Here is a 26,415-nt window from a genome sequence, read left to right as displayed (position 1 = left end):
GGAGCGTACAGAATCGACCCGCCTCTAGAAGGCGTAGCATTGTAAAGTACTATCTCAGTGCTTAAAGTGCTCATTCGTATCTAGGCAGTGCAGTTCGTATTTACAGCCACGCAAGCGAGGAGATTTATAGCAGGCATTGATGTTGTACGTATCAGACTATCACAAGTAGGTACTGCAGGAGACGTAAAATCAAATATCTGCCCAAACAGCATTAGGTAAACAAGATTATTCTCAAGTGTTGCAGAGAGATAATAAGTCCGCTGCTCCTAGTACTAGTTCAACAGCCCTCGGTTCACGTGGGCTACCCGTGGAGGGGCTTTGTACAGTGCATTATCAGAATGTATTTAAAGGGGCCTATGGGAACATTCATGAACTTCAAAAATCTAGGGACGGAAATGTAATAACCTTACTAGTTCTAGGAGCACTTCTGCTTACGTCTTTCGCTGGCCTCCTACCTAGGGTAGTTCTAGCGAGCCTTGCGTTTATGATGGAACTTAAAAGACGACCTTCTTTGCAACCCGAATCGGAGACGGTATGCAGGCTGCGAGTACTACAGTATACCTAAAGACTTTGCAACTACTAGAATTCTATTGACTATATAATGGCCTGCCAACCCTGTATGATTTAGACTTAATCGGGAATTATTGCCTAGTGTTGGCGGGGGCTGGGGATCCTTCGGAGTTTATTTATCACCGACGCGCTTCTACTCCACAAGTACACAGTAGATTTTATTAGATATCTAATCCTTGCTCGTCTGAGACAGCCCTAGGATGTCATTAACGCAGGCCTGAATTCACTCGCGGAAAGAAAACTAGAAGACAGGGAGCTGCCGGATAGGTGCAACAAACATTGCCGACGAGACGGGCCAAATATGAAATCCCAGCGGCGAGGCAAACGCCAATGCAGACTTGAGTACCTACAACAAACCCGAACAAGGAGCGGGAAGTTTACTTCGTATATGTACTCGCACTAAGAGATTAGGCCCCCATAAGTTGCCCGGCCGTGCTCCGCCCGTCATCCAACAAAGTAAGCCGATGACAAACTGAAGAGTTGCCCCAGACTTTGTCCCTCCAGATACTCATAACCGACAAGTTTCCCTCTGTCAGTGTAATAGTCCCAATACCTACGCGGAATCCGGCAAATGATGTTCAAACTCGCCTTCGCCATCTTCGCCGTAACCCTCCTCACATTGCCGGCTCAAGCCACGAATGCATTCGAACGTCTCCATGACGCGCTCCACCCGAAAAGGACGGCTGCAGATCCTTCACAGACGCCTCTCATCTTCGCCAGTGTTCCACATATCTCACACCTAGAGAAAGTCGCTGCGGTCGCTTTAGAGCTCGCTTCGATAGGCTACCCAATAAAGTTTTTAACCGGTCGTGCCTTCGAAAACCTGATCTCCAACCTCCATCCAAACATCGAGTTTGCCCCATTTCTCGGTTTAGACGGGCTGATGACGGAGGAAGATATGAAGACGCTCATGTCCCTACCCCCGAAAGAGAAGGAGCTCTTCGCAACTAAGAAGGCCTTCGTCGATGGCATGAAGGACCACCACAATAGTATACAGCGGGAAGCGGCAGCGTTTCGGCAGAAACACGGAGACACCAAGCCATTGGTCATTCTATTTGATATGTCCCTGACTGGGCATTATCCCGTCTTGCTAGGTGCCCCAGGCATACGACCAGATGCAAGCATTGCCATAAGCACCGCTGCATTGGTATTGGACTCCAACGATACATTCCCATTCAAGGTCGGGAAAGTGCCCGACACGAGTGAAAATGCCAGAGACGTGCACTGGGCCGCATGTCAGGAATACTTTGAAACCCCCTTCTACAAAGAGCTTCACAAACACTGGGAGGCGAAACTGCGCGAACTCGGAGCCACAAAAGAACCATTTCCTGGAGTATACGACGCTATGAATACCGTTTCGGATTATTTGGCGACCCAAGGAATCCCGGAGTTTGAGTTTCCACGGTCAGATATCCGGACGGATATCAGGTACTTTGGAGCCTTGAAGAATCTGAAGAAGACTGGTGGTGAAGCCGCTGAACTGCCGACATGGTGGGACGACATCCGGAAGGCAAAGGCAGAGGGGAAGAAAATCGTTGCTGTGAGCCAAGGTACGGTCGAAGTGAACCCACAGGAACTCATCCTGCCAACTATATCGGCTTTAAAAGACCGCGAGGATGTGCTAGTGATCGCAACACTTGTGGCTTTCGAGCCTTCAGAAGTTCTTGGGGAAGAGGTGCCGGAAAATGCGCGAGTAGCGAAATTTGTGCCGCATGACATGCTGTTGCCGCTTGTAAGTCGTGAAATCGTCATGATAGGCTCCGATGACTGACGTAGAGCCCAGGTGGATGTCTTCATCTCAAACGGTGGCTTTGGTGCAATCCAACATGCCCTTCAAGCCGGGGTTCCCCTGATTATTGCCGGTAACTCCCAGGATAAAGCGAACAACGCGGCGCTTGTGCAATGGTCTGGAGTAGGTATCAACCTTCAGACACGGCGCCCAGCTGTGGAACAAATTGCTGCAGCTGTAAAGTCCATCCTTGAAGATAGCGCGTTCAAGAGGAAAGCGACTAGCCTTAGCGAGAAGTTTGAGAGGTACAATGTTGGCCAAGTCTTCGACGAGGTCATTCAAGAGGCTGTCCTTGCTTGGAAGAAGAAGAAAGAGGCAAAAGATGTCAAGGACGAGCTGTGAACTCGGAAAACATCGGAGGCGTTTAGCAAAGCGCAGTGATCTTTGAACTGCAGAGATTTTTCAGATGGAAAAGATTTTATACTCCATGAACAATGATATGGAACGAGCTGCTGGACGATGAGTCGCAACAGTTGATGTGAATACTCTACCATATTTATTGAGAAGAACGATGCACCTCGGTGATGTCGAAGTGTCCGAGAAACCGCGCCATGTCCCAGACCATCTATTCAGCCCTGCTGCCACAGCTTGGTTGTGTGCCCTTCAAAGCTAACCGCGTCAAGCTGTTCAATCTCCTCCTTAGAAAGCCGCCAACCCAACGTCTGACAGTTGCTTACAGCCTGTTCCAGCTTTCGAACACCCACGACCGGAGTGATTCCCTTGCATAAATTATAGTTGAGAGCGACTGCGCTGACACTGGTTTGCCGCTTGTCCGCGATGTGTTTGAGCACACTGACCAAGGGTTCAAAGTCTTCCATGGCGTACGACGAGAACCGGTACTCCTTGGGTGGGGGGTTATCCTTGGAGTATTTCCCTGTAAGCCGTCCTTGGGCAAGAGAACTGTAGGATTGGAAGACGACGCCGCGATCCTTGCACGCCTTCAGAAGGCCCGATGTTTCAGGCCGGCGTCGCGCAAGCGAGAATTCGCACTGGTTGAGAGCCAGCGGAACACCGTACTTGGTCAGTTCTTCCTGCATCTTAATCATGTCGCCTGTGTCGTAGTTGGCAACCCCGATACATTTGGCGAGGCCTTTGTCGACACACTCTGCCATTCCCTTGGCAATGCGCTCGATTGACTGGATGTGGATAGGGCCGTGGACCAGGTAAATGTCGACATAATCCAATCCGAGGTTCTTAAGACTTGTCTCCAGCTTCTTCAGGGGTGCATGCGTCGGATGGAGTACGTCTTTCCTCTGAGGGACTACGTAGTATTTTGTCTGAACAACAAAGCTGTCTCGATCCATATTCTTGAAGAAGCGTCCGCAAATGGCTTCACTCTCTCCCGTGCCGTACGCCTGGGCAGTGTCGATGAAGTTGACACCTTTGCTCACACAGTACCTCCATGCTTCTTCGGCGGCGGGTTCGTCCTCCGGGTTCCAGTGCCAGGTTGCTTTGTCGCCCCACGACCAGGCGCCGATGCATAGGGTTGGGGCGTGGACATCTCCATTCTTCCCTTTGTAAGTAACGCGGGTTGCGCCAGTAGGTATCCAGTCTTCTGGCATGACGGAGGCAAGACCATTGAAATTTTCAGGCACCAAGGTTGGCTTCGAATGTTTTCCCGAATGGATGCCGGATACGGCCGACATGCCGGAAGAGAGCCCGCCTGAAGAACGTGCTGCATGATGGAAGTCTTCTTATGCTAGATAGTGGATAAGCTGACGGTAAGATGGACGAGATGGCTTCAGGAGGACGAGGAGGCGGTCAATAAAAGGTTACAATGTGGACAGGTAGAGTTGTACCTGGCCCCCCTTATACAGGGTTGACACGGTATGGCCAGGGCAAGCGGGGTATTAATCCAGGTTTCGGAAGCATTTTTCGTTTCATGAATAATGACGACTTGCTTGGAATCTACCGTACACAGTACACAGTAGATTGCCTTTGGCTTGGGTGTTGTTCTCAAGGTGAGACTTGCCCTGGATGTGATGGAAGGATGATGTCATGGGTTGCTCCACCAAAAGGGGACAGGTAATTTTAGCCATGGTTTGTGTGTATCTCAACTTCAACAGCGCTCCATGTAAACTTTCAAGGTGCAGCATTTTCCAGTATAGCCCCGATGACCAGCCCAACTGCGACTGTGTCTTTTGTTGCCGCGTGTGGATTCGGGAACCGCTGCGAAAAAAAAGAGCATGCATCGATCCATCTTCCACACGGATACGAGTGGACTAGGGACTGCACGTCGAGACTAGCTGAAACCCACAGGGATGGCCGGTGTGCACTTACAGTCGACGAGCCAAAGACGCTGAAAAAGGAGAGGAAGGGAAAGACTATATGTTCACAGGCTCATCCACTAAAAGGGTCATCAGCTTGGGGAGTTGTTATGGCGCATATATACCTGTGTACATGACTTTCACACTACCAATTGACGAGTGCCGTCATTGAACTCGTCCGAGATTGCGTTTCCTCAAAACGAGGCGGCCCACGGTTGATAGTCGTCCCGCTGGAAAATCTTCTCCAGCTGCCTCCTCCGGACGCCGACATTGCCTCCATCGAAAAGCGGCATGCACACTGCATCTTCTAGCAACCGTGAGAAAACTTTATCCTTCGTATACGACTGCACTCCAACAACACTCATCGCCTCAATCACGGCCTTTGGTGCTGCATCGCTGGACCACACTTTGGCTTCCAATGCCGCCTCGAGTCGTTGCTCCCACGTGAGATCTTCTTCTTTGCTCTCGATCAAACCAAACGCCCTCCATGTCATGGCTCTTGCCGCGTCCACTCTGAGCTTGATATCGATGAGGCGCTCGCCCACCCCTTGCCTTTCAATGATCTTGACGGTGCCGCCGCGGCTGTCCTCCTTGCTGAATTTCAGAGCAGCCTCAAAGGCGGCGCGCATGATGCCCACCCCCATGGCACCCACAATAGCAGCCGATGTCCCGAACGTCTGCTCCACAATCTGCGCACCTTGACCAGGCTTGCTGAGCAGGTTCGCTGCTGGAACTCGAAAGCCAGAGAAGCGGGTATGGGGACCACTGGTGGACCTGTGACCCGCAAGTTCCGGTTCAGACTCGATCCTGTAAGCAGAGTCTGGATTGTTCGAAATGTCTTCTCGGGTGACGATGAGAATCAGGATATGGTCAGCTGGATTGGACGACGGGTCCTGCGCCGTGTTGGGTCTGCCCTGCCGGCAGACGACACATTGAACATCTGCGCCACGTTGGTCCCATCCTCCGCTATTCGTTGTCCACAGCTGGAGTCTGATTAGATTAAGACGATGAGAGCATTTCGTTTCTCGAAGACCTGGAAAGACAACCAAAATACATCCTTGAACAATGAGAGATCACTCCATGACTGAGCTTGCGCGCACCTTTTCACCGTCGATAACCCAGTCATCCCCTTCTCGATACGCCGTAGTCTGAAGACCCGGAGCGCCCTTCTCAAGCCAGTTCGCCGTACCGGTTGGCTCGCTATGCATGAAGCTGGCGAGCCGCTGTCCACTCTGCTCGAGAAAGGGCGTCAAGAACTTTTCATGTTGCTGCTTACTTCCAGCAATTATAAGCGGGGTCAGTCCCAGTCCAGTACCCAGAATCGTAATGGCAGCTCCTGGTTCAACGGCGTAGAACTCTTCGACGACGATCGCGGCGTCGATGAGCGAATTGGCATTCCCACCCAACGCGGCGGGGATTTGACCCTTGATCAAACCGGCCTTGACTGCGGCCTGATAGATTGGAAGCGTAGCTTGGAATCTTTCCCTCTGAGTCGGAAGGTGTGAGTACAATCCCGGCGCTGTGGATAGTACCTGTTGAGCGAAAGCCTGGACGTTTGCGCGGAGCGCTTTCTGCTGGGGCGATAATGTGAAGTTAACCATTAGATCGACCTTGATGATGGGAAATGTTGAACAGATAACTTGGGTGCGGTTGCTATTCGGATCTTCTAAGCAACAGTGGGGTTATCCTTTCTTATATAGCTCTTTAGGTGGCTTAGTATCATTATTAGGGACGCTAATCATGCACCGTCAGCACGACGTTTTTCCCAGTTACGGATGCAGAGTTGGTTCTGATTTGTAACCGGAGCGATGTCGGTCTCTTCCGCGATTCGCGAATCCTCTGCCAGAGCTGGCTTATATGTGCGCTGCTGTAACATCTCGAACCTTGGAACGCGTCGCGACGACAATCGGCCTTGAGTGCCTTGTTTCTCATTCGCTGTTGTTGCACACTCGGCTCATTGCTGGGATAGTCATCAGAGCTATTTGTACTCGAGGTGTACAGGTTCTCCCAAGGACTATATTTTCCCTCCCATAGGTGGGGTCATGGGCTTCACATGAGACGACGAAGCTTCCTGCCATACATCCGATACCAATTAACAAACCTACCGAGAAAGAGAGTGGTCAAGACAGGCCGAGCATTCTAGGCGCAGTAGTGAAGTTGTGTTATAAGGTGCTGCAGGAAAACCCAGTAAATATAATATAGTAATGTGTCGGTGTAACGTCTAACCACCAATTGCATGCGCGGGATGTTCATGAATTTCTTCCATTGGCTGAAGACAGGAAAGCCATACACCACTCAGGTACACGAAATGCATTGCCGTTATTGCACTCATCAGAATCCCAATATCTTTATGGAGTAGAGTTGGGAGAGCCAAGCGAACCGTTTGCGTGCGGCCTATTTCTATCAGCTTGCTCTTCGCTGGCAAGATTGATCAAGGGGATTCCACTCTCGACCTTCGACAAAATGGTCTCACGTTTACTTGCACTCGCACCATTGCTCTCTCCGGTGGCATTGGGTCAGCGGTCTGAACTGGGCGCTACAGACTTCATCCGCTTTGGTTGCTCCCAGCTTGTGATCGAACGGGCGGACCCACTTGTTTCTCCTGGGCTGAACCCATCTCCGCATACCCACCAAATCGTGGGAGGCAATGCATTCAACATCACTGTAAGCTCTGTTGTGTCGTTAGCTCCCCTCCTAACTAACTATGATAAAGATGGATCCCGCGCACCTTGACCCAGCCCAAACTGCGACGTGTACCTCGTGCATCTACACGGAAGACAACAGCAACTACTGGACTGCATCTCTGTACTTCCGATCTCCCGAAAACGGGACGTTCAAGCGCGTCCCACAGATGGCCAATGGTCGCTTGAACGGCACCTTGCTCGAGCAGGAGGGTGGCCTCACTGTATACTACATGCGCCCCTTCAGTGGTACGAACAAAAAGACCGTAGCTTTCAAGCCCGTAAGCGTAACCTCCTGCTTTGAGGATTTTTCCACTAATGACTCAAGGGATTCCGCATGTTTGCTGGTGATCCTGCCTTGCGCACCAAAGCTGGCACGTACCCAGGCATTTGCCATCGCTGCCTGTCAGCTGCCGAGCGTATAACGGGCGGTAGCGGTGCACCATGCGACCGAAACGACACGCCTGAGCTGCCAAACAAGCCCTGCCCGGGCGGGATCCGTGCAACTGTCATCTTCCCGTCTTGCTGGGATGGTGTAAACTTGGACAGCCCCGACCATCGAAGCCATGTAGCGTATGCGCCCACAAGCCCGGCGCTTGCGGGGGACAAGTGTCCGGCATCCCACCCAGTTCGAATTCCGCAGGTTATGTACGAGATCATGTTCAATACAACTCAGTTTAATAACCCTGAGTACTGGAAAGATGGCAAGCAGCCTCTCGTGTATAGCTTTGGGGATCCGTAAGTTCACGCCATGTCTCGTCCCAATCAACGCTAAGTGAGCACTTAGGACTGGTTATGGAGCGCACGGTGACTACCTGTTCGGATGGAAAGGTGACGCTCTTCAGCGGGGAATGGACGCACTCGGCAAGGATTGTGGAAGTGAAGATTGTACGAGGGTGCTGAAGATTCAGTCTGGAAAGGATGCTATTGCCTGCACCAAGCCGCAGCAAGCAAAGGAGGACGTTGGCACCGGTACTTGTAAGTAGGCTGGGATTCACATTGCAGTCACGCTCTGACAAATCCAGGGCTGAAGGAGCTTCCCGGCGGCATGCCAATTACTTACAGCTGAGTTCCAGTACGAGAAAGTTAAGGACAGAAAAGAGTGGGTGAGGAACGCGAATACGAGCTTCGTCGATTGGAAATGGGGCCGACAACTGTGACAGCCTGCTGACACGTGTTTGGGGGATGACATAGATTCTGTAGCAAAAGGCTTGTAGTGAGGCACAGCCTTGCAGTCTCGATGCCTGCTGGTGTAAACTCAACCTCTTGTTCGCTACGCGTTACTGTATATGGATGTTCTGTTCTCCGTGGCCTTGTTCTAAGCGCCCGTGGCATGCCTGCCTGGAGGTCTCGAACACATTCCAGCAGATTGTAGTTAAGTGTGCATTACGTTTTCGTGTGTTGGTAGTATAAGGTGAACCAATTGCTGAGGTACGCCGTGCAATGACGGTCCCTATATCGACCCATCTTTGTCGCGTACTTCATGTGGTTAAGCTGACCTGACTAGGTTGTGCATGCACAGAGGAGATCTCAGGGCCGTTTGGTTGATCCGACGGTTGTGGCGCCCTCTTTGATCTGCCATAGGCTGCTAGGTCGCTTACTGACATTGGACGATCTCAGAGGAGGTAGTACACGATGGGTTTCTCGTGTCAGGTCCATTATGCCTCTCAACACGTTGCTCACATTAGAATACGCCGTCGATTGAGCGGCTCTGGAGACTAATGGAAATTCCAGATAAACAACAAATCCAATAGTGGTAGATAGTCAAGGGACGAATTCTTGATTGGTAGCGTTTTCCGCGTAGTTGCGAGAAGTCGTCTCTGTCTCATGGATTGGCAAGGTCAGAATGGCAGCCGTGAAACCATAGGCATTCTAGCCTACAACCGTGGTAAGCTGTACACAGTCAAAAACTGTCTATAACAGCCCTATCAAAGTTTAGGTTCGCTGCGGACACACAGCGTTGTCGGGTAGGGTGTTTCGGCTTAGCGCCGAACCCCTTCTTCTCTACCAATCCGGCTACTCGTAATACAGAATGCGTCTTCGACAAAGCCGTGGGAGAGTCGGCAATGGGTAACGCAGTGTGACGCCGCTCCTTCTAGCCACGGCGGTAGAAGCTATCGGTTGGATTACATCGTGTCGTGGCTACAATCGGTGGATGCGTGGCTTCGATTAAAACTTCCTATTCCGTAGGAACTTTGCTGCAGCATTGCAATAATGGCCTTCCAGCTATAGGCCACACACACAGCCTCATAGTTGGCGAACTGCGGTTGAAACTCTGGTACAGGATCGAGGAATACCTTGGTGAGCCTGCAGATTTCTGCACGGGCACTACTGGGGACCGGATCAAGTTCATCTTAAGGAACTTGACACAGACCCAGTTCCGTCAGCAGAGCTATCTCGTTACGTATGACAGGAAATATGCTCGACCACGGCGAAATACTCATGTTTCAAGTTTGCCGTGACGGACTGATGGGAGGCGTAATGACATATGGGGATTGGTGATTGCAGCCTGACGGTAGATTGATAGGAACACTTCTGATGTGCGGGCTGATGGAGCCTGGGAACGGCTTATCATTGGCCATGATCCAATCACTGTATTTTAGAGAACTTCAGCTTACAGTTTGACTATGCATGTACACCGTGAGAGTCACCCGGAGACGAGCACGCATCTGAGAATGCATTGGCTAAGCCTAAACGCTGCGCAATCCCCAGCTTGAGGCTTGGATGAACCCGATCCATCCATGCCACTAGATGGCACCTATCGCTCCTGTACCCTTAGTTGACGTCGGCAGTACCGTCTTTAGCACTGCCACCACCCGCAACAAGGGGCCAAGGCGTATGACTCTTTTTTCGTGAAGCAAGTGAGGGACTCGCAGCTTGTATAAAACCCTGCTGCTGTTCTCTCTCCAACGTCAAAGCAGGAAGCACCTTCAAGTAACAACAACCAATCCTACGAGCACTTATAAGCCAACTATCATCAACTGCGCTGTTATCTTGTCCATAATACCTCAACATGTCACACACGATCTTCTCCCCGACCGAGACCATATGGGATGTAGCAGCAGTTCTCGAGATTGTTGAAGACGGGACCTGTGTCGGTGAAGCAAACTGCCATGGGGGAAGTTGCGGCTGGAACCTCGACTGCACCGCGCTTGAAGATAGCGCCAGAATCCTAGATTTCCTGGATTCGAGACGCCCGGATCCCGTACGCCTTCGCCGTTATTTGCTCGTTCTTGCCGACCATAACTTGTGCCAGTGGCATAAGAAGCAAAGAAAGGATACCCTCGAAAAGTGGTGCCGGAAGGTTAGACGCTATGTCAATGCCAACGAGCTTCCGGACCCTATTCCCTCGAATGCAGCACCCCGACCTTCCGCTTCCTCTACGCGGCCATCCACAACTCAAGCACATACTGCTCAAAACCTGGAGGATCTCCTGGCCAGGGTGAGCCAAATGAGCATTGGCAGCGGTGTGTCGCGTAATACAGGTATTGCTGTTGCGACTCCAGTCGCAGGGTCCGGGAGCAGCGTTCCTTCTGAGACTGAACCCGGCCCGGTATCTTATGCTACAGCGCCTAGCACTTTAAGGAATGAGGCCGACGCGGGATCAAACTCGGGGCTTCGCCAGAACCACAGACTGGACCTTTCTTCATCTTCCCAAGATGGCACTGGGGAAGGTGAAATCCCCACAACGACCACTCACCAGGTTTCTCGCAGGTAAGCACATCCCAGCTGTCGTGTCGCATCCCCTTGAATGCTGTAGCTAATGGCCATAGCTCACCCAGCAGTTCTCCCATTGGGGCAGCCCAATGCTCTCCACGTCCTATGAGGCCAATCGGGCGCCCTGTTCCGTTCGAGTCCACAGTATTCACTGCGCACAGGCAGTACGAGTCCGACGCCCGTCGCGATTCATGTAGAACATAGGTAATCCAACTTCTGCTGTGGATTGAGCCAAGGGGAAGGCGACCGACGGGGCTGGGCCGAGACTCCTATAACTTCAAATGTTGCTGCGCACATAACACAGTGCTTCTAAGAAGAGTTACACCGTTAGGAATAGTCATTTCTGCAGGGCGGGCGCAGGTAGGACTAGGTTTTCTCTTACTAAGAATAGATTAAGAAGATCGATACTTGACAGCATATAGCTAAATACAGATATTTCTAGGTTTAGCGGTCTATTTAGTTATATTAGCGTGTACACAGATTCTAAGTTGTTTAAAGTTAAAGTACCTCTTATTTCTCGACGTAGGGTGTTTCTCGACTCTTTCGCTACGAATATACATCTATGTAATAATAAGCATATGTTGAAAAGCGCTTTGCGTGCGCTATAGATGTATAACCTCTAGTTGCGCTAGTAGCTAGCTAAACCCTAAAACCAAAAAAGTACTAACTATGGTAGAGTAAGGTGTTACTATTACGATCCGAAACCCTACCACGGTAGGGATATAACCAGGCGCCTCACTCTATTTCATGGCGCCCATCGCCCGTGACACTCTAATTTCTTTTTCAAAATGGTGGATGAAACGAAGAAGACATGCCAATTGCTAATAATCTCCCTTCTTCTAATATATTGGCAGCCTTGCATCTGCATACGAGGTGGCTGGCTGAAGTGCTAGCAGGCTATGTATCTCAACTCCGCTACTCCAGAACAGCCCCAGCTCCCAACCTATTGACAGTGCGGTCACCGTAGACAATTGTTCGAAATGGATCCTCTTCACACCAGCGAGCGAGATTCACGCAAAAGAGTGTGGGACAACCTCGTGCAAATAGACGCCGAAGCGTGGCTCCGCCCTCGACGAGATCCGACGCCAGAACAGCTCCGGCCATTATCTATCGTCAAGGCAGTAAAAGACGGGGAGAGCGATTTTAGCGAGCTTCTTGAACTCTCTTATCCGTAATGCGCCCTTTCCATTCCCACAACTCTGTCTTACATGGCGTAGCTACGACAGAGAGCATCTATGCTCCTGTGGAACCAACGTCGAAGAGCACACCTGGTCCACCTTGGACCTTTCAGAAAACGGCGTTATCATCCCTCGATGGACCCCCCCACATGCACGCTACACATCCTCCTCGACCAAATAGCAAAGGACTTTTTCCGAGGACGTAAAATGCACATGCGAAAGTTCTGCTCCGTTTTCGACGAGTACGACGACCAGTCCACCTTCATGTCCAGCACATCCATCTCAACGCTCAAAGAGCCCGCTCCAGATGGCAGTTTCCTAACCACAATCTATGAGCCAGACTACAACGATTATCCCAAGCACATCGCCTTCCCCGCCTTGAAGATCGACGAGCAGCTCGATGTTGTGAAATTCTGGCTCGACATCTGCGAGGTCGTGGATCCGTCGCACGAGCACGGCGAATGCCAACAAGGCGACGATATCGTCATCCCCCCGAAGAGGGTGCTCGATCTGCAGGACGCTGCGACGGGCGTTGTGCGCATTGTTGAAACGACCGGCCGCGAAGGTCGATATGCAGCGCTTTCGCACTGCTGGGGGGATCCGAGCAGACACCCGCTGATGACAGTGCATGCAACGCTGGAAAAGCACTTGTCCGGCATCGCACTATCTGATCTCCCCCAGTCGTTCCACGATGCGATCCGCGTGTGTCGCCATCTCGACATCCAATACATCTGGATAGACTGTCTGTGCATCTGCCAGGACGACAGGTACCATCATCTCTACTCCTCCACACCATACCCACTCTAACCCCCACCATCACAGCGCAGAATGGCTCTCCGAAGCCGAAAAAATGGCCGCCATCTACTCCCAATCCTACCTTACCATCGCCGCGTCACGCGCCCAAAACTCGCAGCACGGCTTCCTCTTCGACTTCCCCTCCGACACACACACCTACAACATCGCCGCCGAGCAGCCCTGGAACACGACCGACGCATCCCAAAACAAATCGTTCCACCTCACGCTCCAGATCAACCACAAAGCCTCCAAGAAAGCGTCCACCCCACTCGACACGCGCGCCTGGTGCCTGCAAGAATAGTACCTCCCCAAACGGCTCGTCGAGTTCTACGCGCACGACGTCCGCCTCCTCTGTCTGCGCAACGTGCGCACGCGCTTCGGCCTCACAAATGACAAGCACACGTGGACGCGCACCATCGGCCGTGGATTCGCCCTGCGCGAAGAACACAACTGGCGCACGGTGTGGGAGAACGTGCGGGCCGACTTCTTCGGGCGCAGGATCACGCGCGCGTCCGACAGGCTGCCTGCTATGGCGGGCCTGGCGCAGATGCTCGAGGGCCGGCTGCTCGGCGAAAACGTCCGCCACAGGTACCTCGCTGGGCTCTGGAGTTCGCGGTTCGCCGAGGATTTGAGCTGCACGACGGTAGATTTTGAGCCGGGGGCGGAGAGCATGGCAGGTGTGCCGTCGTGGAGTTGGGCGAGTACGACGGCGGCGAACGATTACATTTACGGCCGCCCTTCGGATACGTATGTAGAGCTTGTAGACGCCAAGTGTAAGGGGTATGCGATGCCGAAGAGTCCGGAGCTGAAGGTCAAGGGGTTTATCGTGCCACTGTTCATGAGAGTCGATCCGAAGAGCAAGGACTATGAAGGGCGTCCTCATCGCACATTCTGGATGAATGGGGGTGCGGCATTGAAAGCGACGACGGAGGGGATTGAAGCGAAGCGGGACAAGGAAAGGGAAAAGGGCGCGCGCACGACGCATTTTTTGGTGCTGGATATGCCGGTTTGCCCGGTGAAGAGTAGCGGGAAAGCTGCCGCGTTGCCAGACGGTTTCGTTTCGCGCAGGGTGGATTCAATTGCTCGCGCCCAGTCGTCTGATGGTGATAACGACTCTGAGGAGAGCTACGTCGCCCAAGTACAGCTTCTCCTCCTTACCAAAACGGATGTTGCGTATACAGCGCTTGTTCTAGCACCTATCCGGCAACAACCAGGGAAGGTGGAGGGCACTCAAGGGCAAGATGTCGTGTACCAGCGGCTAGGGTTGGTAGAGATGGATTGCATCCCAGGACGATCGACGGGTTATATGGAGACGGCGGATGGACTGAAAGAGCCGGTAAAGAAGCTGTGGAGGGCGAAGAATCTTAACGCTGCAGCGAACCAATCAGCAATAGCTGCAGAGACCCATCAGGGGCACGATAATAAGATTGGAGGTCGCCAGCAGCTGTGCCAGCAAAGTGGTCTCTGTGTATGCAGCGAGACCATCTCATCTCATCCATCGTGGACCGGACCTTGCAGCGCGGGCAGGATGCACAGCGCTCCGAACTGCCACACGGGAACATGATAACCCCAAGGGTATGCTCTGCCAACTGTGGACATCATCGGGCGCTAGGAGATCGATTTGCTCTGGCTGATTTCCTTTTGCGTCAGCACCACTACTACCACTGCCCAAGTTCGAAGATGATAATGCCACGGCCCCTGCAGGAGACAACACCGTGTTTCAAACGTTCTCCACACCCTTTTCGCCAAACCCGCGCTCTCATTCGTCCATTATTCCCCCTTCACCCACGTTCACTTCCGACTGCCGCCACGTTGAGTAAATTTGTAGGGATGCCACGGGTAGGAAGCCTCGGACTCCCCTAGCTAATCTTAGTCCGCGTCCTGTCTACGATAGGATGCTGCAAGCTCTCGTGCATCCAGCAGTTGGCTTTCTCTCGCTAGGACATACGGTTCCAGAAGTTTGATTTTGCGCCCGGCCCACTCTGAGGCGCTCACTCTGCCGCCCCACGTGGGCACTGCAGCGGCTGGGAATACAAATACCACGCGTACTTCCATCTCTCTTGCATCCCCACAGTCTCACCTCGTTCTTTTGTGTTGCGGTACAGGTATACCTTCATTGTTTCCTCCATACACTCATTTCAGAGTCTGAGACTCATCCATTCATTGATTTTTCGACTGCCTCCTAGACCCCATCCCCAAGATAGTTGCATTTCTTCAGTCAGGTACCTCGGACACGATGCTCACCAACACTCTTCTCTTCACGGCTACTCTAGCTGCCACTGCTGCTGGGTTCGACTGCCATGGCCCTTATTTCAGCTTCTACAACCGCCATGGCCCTGCCATGAGTACTCAGAGATTGGACCCTGCTCTTTTCCCCGGCCAGGGCAGCCCCCACATGCACGACTTCGATGGTGGAAACGGCTTGGCTGTGGATACTACCTTCGCGGGCCTCCAGTCCTCCGAGTGCACCACTGCTCGTATCAAACCAGACAACAGTCTCTACTGGCGCCCCGCACTGTACTGGAACGGCAATGGCACGGGCTTCTACCCCGTGCCTAACATGTTCGCCAAAGTCTACTACAAGTTCGGCAACGGTGATGGTACCAAGGCCAAGAACATCTCCGAATTTCCCGAGGATTTTGAAATGATTGCTGGCGACCCATTCAGGAGATCAGATGATGGTAACAACCAGGCTGGAGTTAGCTGGGCTTGCATTGACGCCAAATACGGAAGAATCGAAGCACAGGGTTTCCCTAAGGGTTTCACCTCCTGCTCGAACGGATTGGCAACCCAGCTTACGTTCCCTGCTTGCTGGAACGGCAAGAAGATGGACCCGAAGAACCCCAACGCACACATGGCTTACCCTTCCAACGCTGGCCAGGGTATCGAATCTTGCCCTACCGGTTTCCAGGTCGCCCGCTTCCCTAGCATTTTCATCGAATTCTGGTATGATGTCTCTCAGTTTGATGGGCAATATAGTGCCAATGACATCCCCTGGGTTCTCGCCCAAGGTGACCCTACTGGCTACGGATTCCACGCCGATTTCAAGAACGGTTGGAAGAAGGGTGTCTTGGCCAAGGCTACTGCTGACGATGGATACTGCAACTGTGGCTGTGGCTGTGGTGAGGACGAGATGAAGCAATGCTTCGGCGCGGAGAATGTCAACGACGATAACGACGCTGCTTTCACGCAGTGCTCCGCAAAGCCAGCTTTGGCAGACGAGCGTGGTGTTGTTCAGAAGCTACCTGGCTGCAACCCTATCCAGAAAGGCCCAGCTGAGGCTACCGCGGTCACTGGTGCTGGCTGCGTTGCTGGTGCTACCGGAGGCAGTGGTGACTCCGCTTCTGCTGCTCCTACAAGCGCCGCCACGGGAGCGTCATCACCCGCTTCTGCCGCCACCTCTGCCCCTGCGACGACCCTCTCTGCAGTCATCTCCACGGGCTCCGCTCCAAGCTCCGCTCCAAGCTCTGCCCCTGCGTCCTCTGCGCCAGTTGCTTCTGCTGAGGACGCTGGCGGCTACTCCGCCGCCCCTGTGTCTTCTCTCTCTGCGCCCTCCCAACCCTCTGCGGCAAGCAGCGATTGCTCCAGTGCAGCTACCGTTACTGTCACTCCCACAGTCTACGTAACTGCTGCTGCCGACGCCAACTCCACCTGCGCAAGCACCATCTATGAGACCTACACCCAGGTGGCCACCGTCACTGTCCCAGCTGGCTACAAGCACAGGAAGCACGGCTCGTACCACCGCCACTAAACGTTTCCTTCATGATGATTGCATTGCATGCATGAAAATTGAGGGGCGCTTGGGAGTGTCGCTGTTAGATTGAATTTTGCATCTTCGACTTGGATGATGAAGGTACCACCGCCATCACCATTCACGCAACGCTTGGCGTTGTCACTTTAGGGCTCTATCGGTAGACTTCTCTTATTGATGTATGTATATTTTTACCTGGATTTGTTGGAACTTGGCCAACAACCACTCCCATATGGAACCAACATCTTCGTTTGCTACGAATGTTCAAAAATTCTTCTTGCATGCATATTCTTCTGTGCCATTTGTTTCATGTCAGGGGCTTTGCATAAGCCTACGCACTTCGTACCATGACGTTGGTCCGTGGAACATGGGTATGCGTTTCTCACTTTCGGAGCTCCGCCACACGCCGTGCGCCTTTTTTTCGCATCCGGAGAATATGAGATGAGCAACACGTCATCAAGGGGGCACGCAACACTCTAGCAGTTGTCCCAAACAGTGAACTCGTTCTGTTCGTGGCAATCGCTTCGAGGTGTGCATTTTACGCCGTCGCGCAGAACAGAGAGTCTTTGGAGAAAAAATTAGGGAATGGAAGCGAATGTACATGGCTCCTACATGCGTATGAGGCAGTTAGACGCAGCGGCTTCCATGTCGAGGAAGGATGCCGATAGCTTGTGCGGCACAGCGGCTCGCACACACGCGCGACAAATAAGATCAACAGCTAAAGTAGGTTTCGATTCAGGGATTTAGCAGCATACAGGGGGATTATATTAACGCGTATACTACTATCTAATAACGCTTATACTCTAGTAAGCACTCTGGGTATAGTACTAACGGCGGCGCCTTTAGCTACCCTACTAGCAAGTTATGCAAAATATATAGGCGTTTAGCTATAATTAAAATAGCTCTATAATTAGCTTAGCAAGTTATAAAATTACTTATAAAGCCTAGATAGATATTTAGCTAAATATAAGGCTATTTAAATATATAAAGATACCTAAAATAAGTAGTTTCCTAGTATTATAGTTATAATTAGAGAGCATAAAGCTATTTAGATATATAAAGATAGCCTAAATAAGTAAATTTATAGTAGAGTATATTTAAAATAGCTACTATAAAGGCTATAGAGTACTATATATAATTAAATAACTAGAGTAGCTATATACTTAAAAGTAGACTATTAGTAGAAAGTAACTATAGCTATACTACTAGCTATATATCTATTAGATAGAAAAGCTATTTAAAAAACAAGTATAACATATTTCCCATGCGAGCTGGCACCCCCAAACGAGCTGGCACCCCAACCAACTTTTTGAACCTGACAATTTCTAACCACAATGCCTCAACAATGCAATGCGCAAAAGCGCTATAACGAGGCTGACTTACAGCTTGCTCTATTAGCAATTAAGAATAATGAGATTGAAAGTGAAAAACGTGCTGCCGCCATCTATAATATTCCTCGAAGCACTATTCAAGCCTGACGCGCTGGAGCACTCTCACGACGCGACCGCGAGCCCAATTCAAAGAGGTTGACCAAGCTAGAAGAGGAGTCTATTGTCGCATACAAACTTGATCTAGATCTAAGAGGAATTGGGGCCACGAGGACTATAGTTCAAGATATGGCCAACGATCTACTTACAGAGCGAGGCCAACCACCTGTAGGCCACCACTGGGTTGACAACTTCAACAAGCGTACACCTGGGATCATGAAGGTCAAATCTGCGGGAAGGGTTAGGAAATTTTAAGGAAAAATTTTGTAATTTTAAGGTATAACAATGTAGAGAAAGAGGGCATGAATCGAATGTACTCTTCCGATATATTACTAAGGTTGTAGTTGTGGAGTTATTCACGCTGAAAGTGGTATTGTTATGGGTGTGAGCCCAACTTGGTTTAGCGTACATCAAGACCGAAATTCATATACGTTAAACCACATTGAATTTTGGTCTTACACTAACCACAGCTATACTGAAAGCCCCCTAATCAACCTAGAGCATTGTATCCTTAGATACCATGCCTCGAGGTCGCCCAAAGAAGCACATTACCAATGAGGAGATAGCTGAGGCTCGACGAGAGCGCAATCGCCAGTATTACATCCGTAAGCGCAAGGCTCAGGCTCCACCAGAGGTCATCTCCTACGTGCCTGCACTTCCAGGTGCTCCAACTACTACATACCTAGACCTTGGTCTTCGAATCAGTGCCGACATTCCTGTCCCTCGAGATCCCTTCATCCAGCCACACGAGTCACCAGAGGACGAAAATGCATACCGTCTACGATCCCCTCTCGCATCGCTAGCAGTAGACGATCCCACGACTACAGCACTTGTTAATCAGCTCCAAGCAAGTGAGCAAGAACAGATAAGCGGGTGCGATGAGTACGAAAGGCGTATACTGGAACGGATAAATGAGACAGATTTAAGAACAGCAGAGATTCTAATGGAGATGCAGATGGGTATTGGACACACAAGGGCAAGCGCAGACGAAACAGCAGAGCACTCAGGGGATGAAAACAGGCCGGTGGAACCAGATAGCGTACCCACAGATAGCATAGCCGGCCAGAGCTATGCTGTAAGGAGCAGCCTGCTACGTTTGTCTGTTGCGCCTGTTGCTAAGGAAGCAACTGCTGCAGAGGAAGTAAATGTTGCGAACACTCATAGTGTTAGCTACACATTCACACCTACTCTAGCAAAAGCTGCTAATGCTTCTGCAGGGGCTCTAAACAGCCCACAAATACCTAACCAGCGGAGCTCTGTTTCCTCCACTCGGTCCAGCACAAGGGATGGCCGGCGCAAGGCCTTTCCAGCCCAAAGCAACACACTACTGTCCTGGGTTAAGCATGTACCTAGACAACCATCTACGAGTAGCAACACACTGCAGCTACTACTACCATCTCCTGGCTACAGCACACCTCTGCCGCCACCCCTATCATCTCACTGTAGTATCCCTCGCCTGCTACAACTATTTAACAGCAACAGGACTCCTCAGCCAGCTACGCAAAGAACACCAGCAGCTGCGTCACCCTCACCCGTCACCCACTCTGGTAACCTGCCTAGGCCAGGCGCCGCCCAAGCAGCGTCGGCGGTGCAATCGACAGCTAGAGGAGACAGTCTACCTACCGAGCGAACTGCATACAAACTCGCTAAGCACCTACGGAGCTTCCAAGGCTGTACTCACGAGGAGCATGCAGAGGCGGACAGACGACATCAGGAGCACCACCAGCGCGCTGACGTACACTCTGCATGTTCGTCATTGGAGGAGATTACGTGCCTGATCAACGGAGTGCACAATGGGGGAACACCTCTTCCAGATATCCTAAGCAATCCAAAGCTGATGAAGTCCTCTTCTCTGCCTGAAGGGCTCGACCTAAAGGCTGCGTTTGAGGGCACGAGCCCCTCCGCTTTCCCTGAAGATGTTGGCACCCCTAACGAGAAGCTGCCTCGCAACCTGTGCCTACAACAGCATCACCACAGCAGTAACAAAGGACGTGCTGCTAAGGTCCGGTTTGATATCGACAGTGTCTGCTACTTTCCCAGCAGCCTAGGGTTTGCGCGGAACGGCATCGACTGGCATCCCAGGGTGCATCCTATCCTAAACCTAGATGCGGACATCCATTTTAGTCTTACCGTGTCTGCATACAGCCGTCGCGGCGACCTAGCGATGAGGAACCTACCACTGCACAAGATCCCTCACTACTGCTTTGGGTCTGTTGCAGGCAGCACCAAGTCGCTGCTACTCTTTATCTTCTTCCCCGAGCTCCACCTCGAAAGCCAGTATCAGCACAGTACCTATCTAAGCAAGCAGGACCAGCAGCTCTGGCTCGATGCTGTGCTGCTTCCTGCCATCAGCAAAACAGTGGATGACTCAACCCTAGCGTCATATCTTCCAGCCTCGGAGGACAACGCGAGCAGAGCCGTCACTGCAGTATCGGCAGAGACATTCAAGCGGAAAGAGAGCACACGTGAGCAGCTCTTGGAGTACAGATTATAGCACCAATACCTGGATCCACTATGGACCACCATCCTCGAACGTATTGCTGGAAACCCAGGGCTAGATCGCTTTTGCAGCCCTACCCTCTTTGTGCATGCAAAGAACACGAAGCTTGCGCACATGGCTGATGACTTGAGTGTTGCGTACCAGCGCTGGGAGGAGGCCTGGACAGAAGCTGCCGATCCGCAGTTCTATAGCAAAGATCGTACCTATGTAGACATTGCGAAGACCATCACGTCAGAGGACTACGCCTACCCGTACGACTCGGTTCCAGAGCAGTTTGAGGCTGAGACCTTTCTCTGGAAGCGTTGCTGTCTGGAGTCGTATGCACGCACGTGTGTGAAGCTGCTGGAAGATGGCAAGCGGGCTCAAGGCAGTCCTCAGGTGGCTACCTACCCCTGGGCCACGATGAGAGACTCGATGGGTCAGACGCTATCCACTGTGCCGCGTGGACAGGAGAACATGGACGGACTGGTGTACTCGCAGTTCTACGCCAACATCAAGACACCGTTCGATGATTCCAAGGTATACGTATTTGACAACGAGGCAATAGAGAATCTAGCCCTGGATCCAGGCTATGTCCGCTCACTCCAGCAGCAAGGCGGCAGCGCTACGTTCTCTGAGAGCGTGTGCAAGGCTTCCTATCTCCACAGCAAAAGGCGTGCGTTCTCCAACCTTAGAGACAATCAGCGGCGGTCGTACGGGATCCGGGAAGAGCATCGTGTCTCTCTCACGATGTTGGAGGAGATCTGCGAGCAGTGGCATGAATGGGATCTGTACGATGACAGCATCGACCACCTTCGGCCGCCACTCCCCTACTTCATCATCCCTTCCCAGGCACTCTTTGGCTTCCTGAGCGCACAGATCAACAAGTACTGTCTCCTGTTCGAGCACACGCTCGTGCATACGGCCAGGACCTACTCGCTGCCAGAGACCATGGTGATGGTCATCGCGCTGCGAGCGCTCCGGTTCTGCTATGGTAGCACTATGCTGGTCCGAGAGTCACTGCTATACAAGGATCGCTGGGAGCAGAGGCGTGGGCAGGAGATGGTCGTGAAGGAAGGGCTTGGGATGCAGGAGACCATGGGGAGGTGCGGCCTAGGCTGGTTCCTGCCCAAGTTTCGCTGGGCGATGCAGCGGCTTACGCAACCCCACGGCGACAACATGCTCGTTGGCAACCTACTGATGCATGCCGAGTACAAGCGCAGGTAGAGAGCAGTCAAGGACCTGCGGGATGTCTTTGTCCGGTTCCACCAGGCAACAGGCTGGTACCAGCAGTACAGTATCCAGCAGCACCCTCGGCTGCTCCGAACATGGCTGGAGTATCTACATGCACTCAACTTGGAGCAGTTCGACACCGACGTATGGTCATCGATGCTGGCAGCCCACAAGAGACGTCGAGAGCTATCGCCAGGTGCGCTCAAGCTGGACGGCAACGTGAGGTTCTGCTACCATGGCATGAAACGCATGTTTCTTGAGGAGGGCATAGTTGCGCCACGGTATATTGTTACGGGGAACAAGATGCGCTTCTCTACGGTGGACAAGCTGCTAGACTTTCTCTTCCTCTGGGACGATGGCCAAGAGCATGCAGGATGGGGAGGCACACCCTATCGTCTCATCCTGCAGAAGAGCTTCGAGTTTGTAGAAAGCCAGCTAGGCTACCAGCAGGCGAGCAGGTGGCTGGATGAGTTCTTCTACCTGGTCCGCCTGACACATTGGATCCTGCCCTACCCATCGAACAAAGCATTGATCACGTCCACGAAAGAAAGCTGCACGCAAAACTTGATAGGGTGAATGATGTGGTTTTCAGCAGTTTTTGCAGATCCTAGCATGGTTGCATTGCCGTTTGAAGAAGCACCTAGGACGCTTTTCGATCTCATCTACCAAGCGCACCGGTGCTCTGGTCGAGACGGTGGACATGATCAAGCCTGGGAGGCACCAGCGCTCATCCAGGCCTGCAGAAAGCAGGGCTACTCATGCTAGGCTGGGATCAGACGGAGGAGCACTGGATTGATGGCCGGACAAGTGCTAGCACAAAGGGGTTCATCCCTGTATGGGAGCGAGGGATACCTCCTACCCTATCGATGCAGGAGAGAATCCGAGGCTTAAGTCTAGACGAGCTGGATGGGATGATGGTAGCGTTTACACAAGAGCAAGGAGCTGAAGGAGGAGAGATTCCTGTAGAGGCTATCCTAGCAGCAAGTGGAGCACCTTCGAGTAGGTCAGGTCACACCTACGTTTTCCAGCGGACAGGAGAGGGCAGTGGGAGCGGTAGTGTGTTTGTGCTATCTGAGTAGATTGAGTTTGGCATATACTTCGTATGTATTTGTAAAGGTTCCATGGATAATGGTATGTCCTCTAGGAATCTTGGTTGGTTCTCGGGAATGAACAATAGGGTTCCTTGCACGGGGGTGATACCAGGGGTAACGGGGGTGACACCGGGGGTAACGGGTATTTGAAAACCAAGTGTACTAAGGAGTACTTGACTTGAATTGAACACGATGAGCCATAGGGGCTCATCGTCTACTGTTATATACATGAGGTGCTCAGTACGCTCGGTGCTGAGACTGCTGAGCAACCCGAGCATGATGCTCAGTATGCTTGGTGCCAAGACCACTGAGCAACCCGAGCAACTATCGTGATCACGTGACCTTGCCCCGCATACTGTGCCTCATATGCATCCTGCTCTATGCCTCGCACTTCTGTTATCGTTGTTTGGTTCCTGGCTCTTGATCAACACGCCTGTTCGTAACAGTATTGAGTTGAGGTATCCTCGCCAGTGGAGTCCAGTCCAGGCATGGCTGGCGTGGCAGGCACGCAAACACTCTAAGCGGTCGGATACTGGTGAGGCAGTTGTCGGGCAGGGCAGCTGCCAAATGGCTCACTTACCTACCCGAGAGGATGCCGCGAACGAGGCCGGATTCGTGCCCGATCTGGCTAGCGACCCCTGAAGCGACACCTGATCTGGCCGATGCAGGGATCCGATTCGCGCAACCCCAACCACCCGATTCACCTTTCGACGAGCCCTGCAGAGGGGAAGTTGCCCATACGAAAATCGATCCTTCGCCTCCTCTGCACCTGCCTAGAGCATCGCATAGCAGTTCGGATGCTGCTGGTGATGGCATTAGGGTTAGGGTTGTTCCAGAGGGCGATGGAGTTCTGCTGGGATGCATGGCCACCGCTAGGGTCAGCAACCTCAACCTCAACCTCAACTTCAACATCAACCCCAACCTCAGCCTCAAGCTACCCAACAACAGCAACGTGCATTTCTGAAAGGGCCCCACTGTCACTTGACATGATTGAGGAGTGCTTCTACTACCTTGCTCCCTATGGCATCCTCATCTGCAAGGAACATGCGACAGCGATTGAGAACATCGACAGGCACCTGCTCAAACAGCATGGCATAGGGTGGAGAGAGAGGAGGGAGGTGGTCGAGTACTGCCATCTTCATTTCCCGACCGTGGCACCCTGGGATGTGAAGCTGCTACCATCGCTGGAACCATCTATCAAGGAGCTAGGAGATCCTCTGCCGGGCTTTCAGTGCAGAGCAGGTGACTACTGTAGCTTTATTACCATTAGCACTGCTAAGCTGCGGATGCATGTTAAGGGGGAGCATGGGCAAGCGTGGAAAGGTGACACTGCTAGGCTGTACCACAAGGTCAATGTGCAGACCTTTTTCCGTGCTGGCGGGCTGCAGCGGTACTTCATTGTTCGCTCAGGAGAGAGCAGTACGCTTTCCGCCCCTCGAGAGGCAGCAGACATCGTTCAGGAGCGGCTAGCTGAGTGGGAGGTGACAAAACGTAGGCAGGAAGAGAAGGATCAGGTGCTTGAGGTGCAGGTGGCGAAGACGGACAAGACGGGCTGGTTCAAGCGGACAGGCTGGCTGGAGCATCTTGCGGAATGGAATCTAGCCCATCTAGCCCATCAGATCCGGCTGCCCGATCGGGAGGAGGTGAGGCTACAGCGGGCTGCAGAGCTGGTCGAGCTGCTCATAGAGAGGAGTGTTCAGGGGCTGTCGACGCTAGGGTGGGAGACGAGGCGGTGGCTACGGAGCGCGAGGCAGGAGGAGGTCGATGTGTGGCCGATGGCTCGACTACAGAACCCAGAGAGTCAGGCTCGCTATGCTGGCTACATGGTGAAGTTCGTCTGCTATCTTCTACGCATCATCGCCGATAGGGAGGTGAGGGTGGCAATGCAGGACAGTAGCAATGAAGAAGACATCTCCAACAGTGACAGTTCCGAGTCCGAGAGCATGGAAAACAGCCATGACAGAGGCAGCAGCAGCAGCCGCAGCAGCAGCAGGAAAGAGAAGGACTGGATGAAGGATGCGTGTGAGCTGTTTTGCTGGACTCCGAGGCAGCGGGTGCTAGCGGTAGTGCTGTGGGAGATGTTAGATATGGACAATCATGCCGAGCGGCACGAGGCTCAGCTCGAGGCGCTGCTCGATGTGCTTACCTCCTTCATCTTTGCTTCCACTGGCGACAACCCATTCAGCAGTGGGCTGGTTCACTTTCTTGCTGTGCTCGGCATCGACGCAGAGATGACTCGCTTGCGTACAGCGAAGAACTACTCGTATATGCTCGCTGGTGTCGTGTACTGTATACGAGTGCTGAGTGCGGAGAGGCTGCTTCCAGCTGCTTGCCGCAAAGAGCAGATGGACGAGGACCGTGAACGTTTCTTGCAGTACAGAAAGAGATATCTCGCAGATGGCTCGTACAGTCCGATGAGCGAGGTGCTCAGCTTGCTTGCATATGGCAAACATATCGCACTTGAGGCTGGCAACTCGGGAAATGCATACTGGTCGAAGGACAAGAAGATCTTCTACTTGAATGGCCGGCCAATCTACATTATCTGCTTCCGCAAGATGGCACAGGACATAGTTGCAGAGGCAGAGCAGATGCTGTGGGAGGAGCTCATGTGGGTGGCCGGGGTAGAGGATCGGTTTACCGTTCAGCTCGAACAGCTCATTGATGATGTGACATTTACACAGCGAGGCATGTCTTTTATGCAGCAGCAGGACAACGGACTGAAAGACAAGCTCGAGTGGATGCTTACCCGGGTGGAGCACACAGAGCAGGGCCGTAGGCTGCAGACGCGTGAGGGCAGATGGAACCGGAGGCAGGTCAAGCGGTACTTGCACTGTGTGGACCGCTTTCTTGATGCTGCTGCTTGTTTGTGTGCACATGACATCAGGGCAGCCAGGTAGAGGATCGGAGATTACAACCATGCGGTATCAGAACGGGCTGCTGCAGGACCGCAATATCTTCATCATGGACGGGCAGGTAATGATAGTGATGCGCTATCATAAGTCGCAGTCGCAGTGGGACAAGCCGAAGGTAGTGCCACGGTTTCTGCCGGCACAGCTAGGGCAGGTTATGGTCGTGTATCTAGCATACTTGCGGCCATTTCAAGAGTATCTCACGGTGCAGGTGCTTGGCGGCAGCTTCAGTGACTATGTGTGGGCGGATGAGCAGGGCCCATGGAGGACAGACCGACTGACGTGAGCACTCCGGCGGGAGACAGGCAAGAGGCTGGGAGTGGAGCTGCATACACTGGACTACCGACATGCAGCAGTTAGCATCGGGCGGGTAGTAGTAGGGGAGTCATTCAGCAAAGGCTATCAAGATGAGGTTGGAGAGATTGAGGAGGCTGAGGTAGATGATGAAGGCGAGAGCGCGCTAGAGCT

General features: G+C 52.4%; 10 protein-coding genes across 10 annotated transcripts; 8 read left to right on the top strand and 2 right to left on the bottom strand.

Annotated features, from left to right (window-relative positions):
- The first annotated feature begins 721 nt into the window (after positions 1 to 721).
- EI97DRAFT_104027 (UDP-Glycosyltransferase/glycogen phosphorylase) lies at positions 722 to 2,635 on the top strand. Its single transcript, XM_033792910.1, has one exon. The coding sequence runs from the start codon at positions 1,142 to 1,144 to the stop codon at positions 2,339 to 2,341; it is 1,200 nt and encodes a 399-aa protein (XP_033657389.1). The 5' UTR covers positions 722 to 1,141; the 3' UTR covers positions 2,342 to 2,635.
- Positions 2,635 to 4,122, bottom strand: EI97DRAFT_104024 (Aldo/keto reductase). The gene has a single exon (XM_033792909.1). It carries the CDS (start codon positions 4,003 to 4,005, stop codon positions 2,929 to 2,931), a length of 1,077 nt encoding a protein of 358 aa, XP_033657388.1. The 5' UTR covers positions 4,006 to 4,122; the 3' UTR covers positions 2,635 to 2,928.
- A 698-nt stretch (positions 4,123 to 4,820) lies between these two features.
- EI97DRAFT_454800 (Nitroalkane oxidase in complex with Spermine, A competitive inhibitor) lies at positions 4,821 to 6,227 on the bottom strand (the record flags this gene model as incomplete). The annotated part of the gene is made up of 2 exons (XM_033800579.1): positions 4,821 to 5,609; positions 5,727 to 6,227. 2 exons carry the CDS (start codon positions 6,225 to 6,227, stop codon positions 4,821 to 4,823), a joined length of 1,290 nt encoding a protein of 429 aa, XP_033657387.1.
- Positions 6,228 to 6,875: 648 nt separating this feature from the next.
- EI97DRAFT_104033 (uncharacterized protein) lies at positions 6,876 to 8,385 on the top strand. Its single transcript, XM_033792911.1, has 5 exons — positions 6,876 to 7,290; positions 7,340 to 7,588; positions 7,636 to 8,045; positions 8,095 to 8,285; positions 8,333 to 8,385. Exons 1-5 carry the CDS (start codon positions 7,090 to 7,092, stop codon positions 8,374 to 8,376), a joined length of 1,095 nt encoding a protein of 364 aa, XP_033657386.1. The 5' UTR covers positions 6,876 to 7,089; the 3' UTR covers positions 8,377 to 8,385.
- A 1,935-nt stretch (positions 8,386 to 10,320) lies between these two features.
- EI97DRAFT_438951 (uncharacterized protein) lies at positions 10,321 to 11,466 on the top strand (the record flags this gene model as incomplete). The annotated part of the gene is made up of 3 exons (XM_033799529.1): positions 10,321 to 11,021; positions 11,329 to 11,384; positions 11,447 to 11,466. The coding sequence occupies 3 exons, from the start codon at positions 10,321 to 10,323 to the stop codon at positions 11,464 to 11,466; spliced, it is 777 nt and encodes a 258-aa protein (XP_033657385.1).
- A 943-nt stretch (positions 11,467 to 12,409) lies between these two features.
- Positions 12,410 to 13,298, top strand: EI97DRAFT_454797 (HET-domain-containing protein; the record flags this gene model as incomplete). Its single annotated transcript, XM_033800578.1, has 2 exons — positions 12,410 to 12,969; positions 13,025 to 13,298. The coding sequence occupies 2 exons, from the start codon at positions 12,410 to 12,412 to the stop codon at positions 13,296 to 13,298; spliced, it is 834 nt and encodes a 277-aa protein (XP_033657384.1).
- A 228-nt stretch (positions 13,299 to 13,526) lies between these two features.
- On the top strand, positions 13,527 to 14,817 carry EI97DRAFT_454796 (uncharacterized protein; the record flags this gene model as incomplete). Its single annotated transcript, XM_033800577.1, has 2 exons — positions 13,527 to 14,465; positions 14,671 to 14,817. 2 exons carry the CDS (start codon positions 13,527 to 13,529, stop codon positions 14,815 to 14,817), a joined length of 1,086 nt encoding a protein of 361 aa, XP_033657383.1.
- Positions 14,818 to 15,266: 449 nt separating this feature from the next.
- On the top strand, positions 15,267 to 16,640 carry EI97DRAFT_354426 (uncharacterized protein; the record flags this gene model as incomplete). Its single annotated transcript, XM_033794887.1, has 1 exon — positions 15,267 to 16,640. A coding segment is annotated over one exon (1,374 nt), but the record flags the coding sequence as incomplete, so codon positions are not given.
- A 2,115-nt stretch (positions 16,641 to 18,755) lies between these two features.
- Positions 18,756 to 22,523, top strand: EI97DRAFT_438948 (uncharacterized protein; the record flags this gene model as incomplete). The annotated part of the gene is made up of 4 exons (XM_033799528.1): positions 18,756 to 20,700; positions 20,794 to 21,937; positions 21,987 to 22,143; positions 22,275 to 22,523. The coding sequence occupies 4 exons, from the start codon at positions 18,756 to 18,758 to the stop codon at positions 22,521 to 22,523; spliced, it is 3,495 nt and encodes a 1,164-aa protein (XP_033657381.1).
- A 916-nt stretch (positions 22,524 to 23,439) lies between these two features.
- EI97DRAFT_429630 (uncharacterized protein) lies at positions 23,440 to 26,415 on the top strand. The gene has a single exon (XM_033797486.1). The coding sequence runs from the start codon at positions 23,701 to 23,703 to the stop codon at positions 25,933 to 25,935; it is 2,235 nt and encodes a 744-aa protein (XP_033657380.1). The 5' UTR covers positions 23,440 to 23,700; the 3' UTR covers positions 25,936 to 26,415.

This window comes from Westerdykella ornata (assembly GCF_010094085.1).
Source record: "Westerdykella ornata strain CBS 379.55 unplaced genomic scaffold EI97scaffold_2, whole genome shotgun sequence".
Taxonomy (NCBI): Eukaryota; Fungi; Ascomycota; class Dothideomycetes; order Pleosporales; family Sporormiaceae; genus Westerdykella; species Westerdykella ornata.
Note: the sequence above shows the minus strand (reverse complement) of the source record. Positions and strands in the feature narration are given on the sequence as shown.

Coding starts and splice junctions, on each gene's coding strand:
- EI97DRAFT_104027 (XM_033792910.1), top strand. CDS start 1,142: ATGATGTTCAAACTCGCCTTCGCCATCTTCGCCGTAACCCTCCTCACA.
- EI97DRAFT_104024 (XM_033792909.1), bottom strand. CDS start 4,005: ATGTCGGCCGTATCCGGCATCCATTCGGGAAAACATTCGAAGCCAACC.
- EI97DRAFT_104033 (XM_033792911.1), top strand. CDS start 7,090: ATGGTCTCACGTTTACTTGCACTCGCACCATTGCTCTCTCCGGTGGCA. Junction 7,291..7,339: donor GCAATGCATTCAACATCACT/GTAAGCTCTGTT, acceptor ACTATGATAAAG/ATGGATCCCGCGCACCTTGA. Junction 8,046..8,094: donor GTGTATAGCTTTGGGGATCC/GTAAGTTCACGC, acceptor GTGAGCACTTAG/GACTGGTTATGGAGCGCACG.
- EI97DRAFT_429630 (XM_033797486.1), top strand. CDS start 23,701: ATGCAGGGATCCGATTCGCGCAACCCCAACCACCCGATTCACCTTTCG.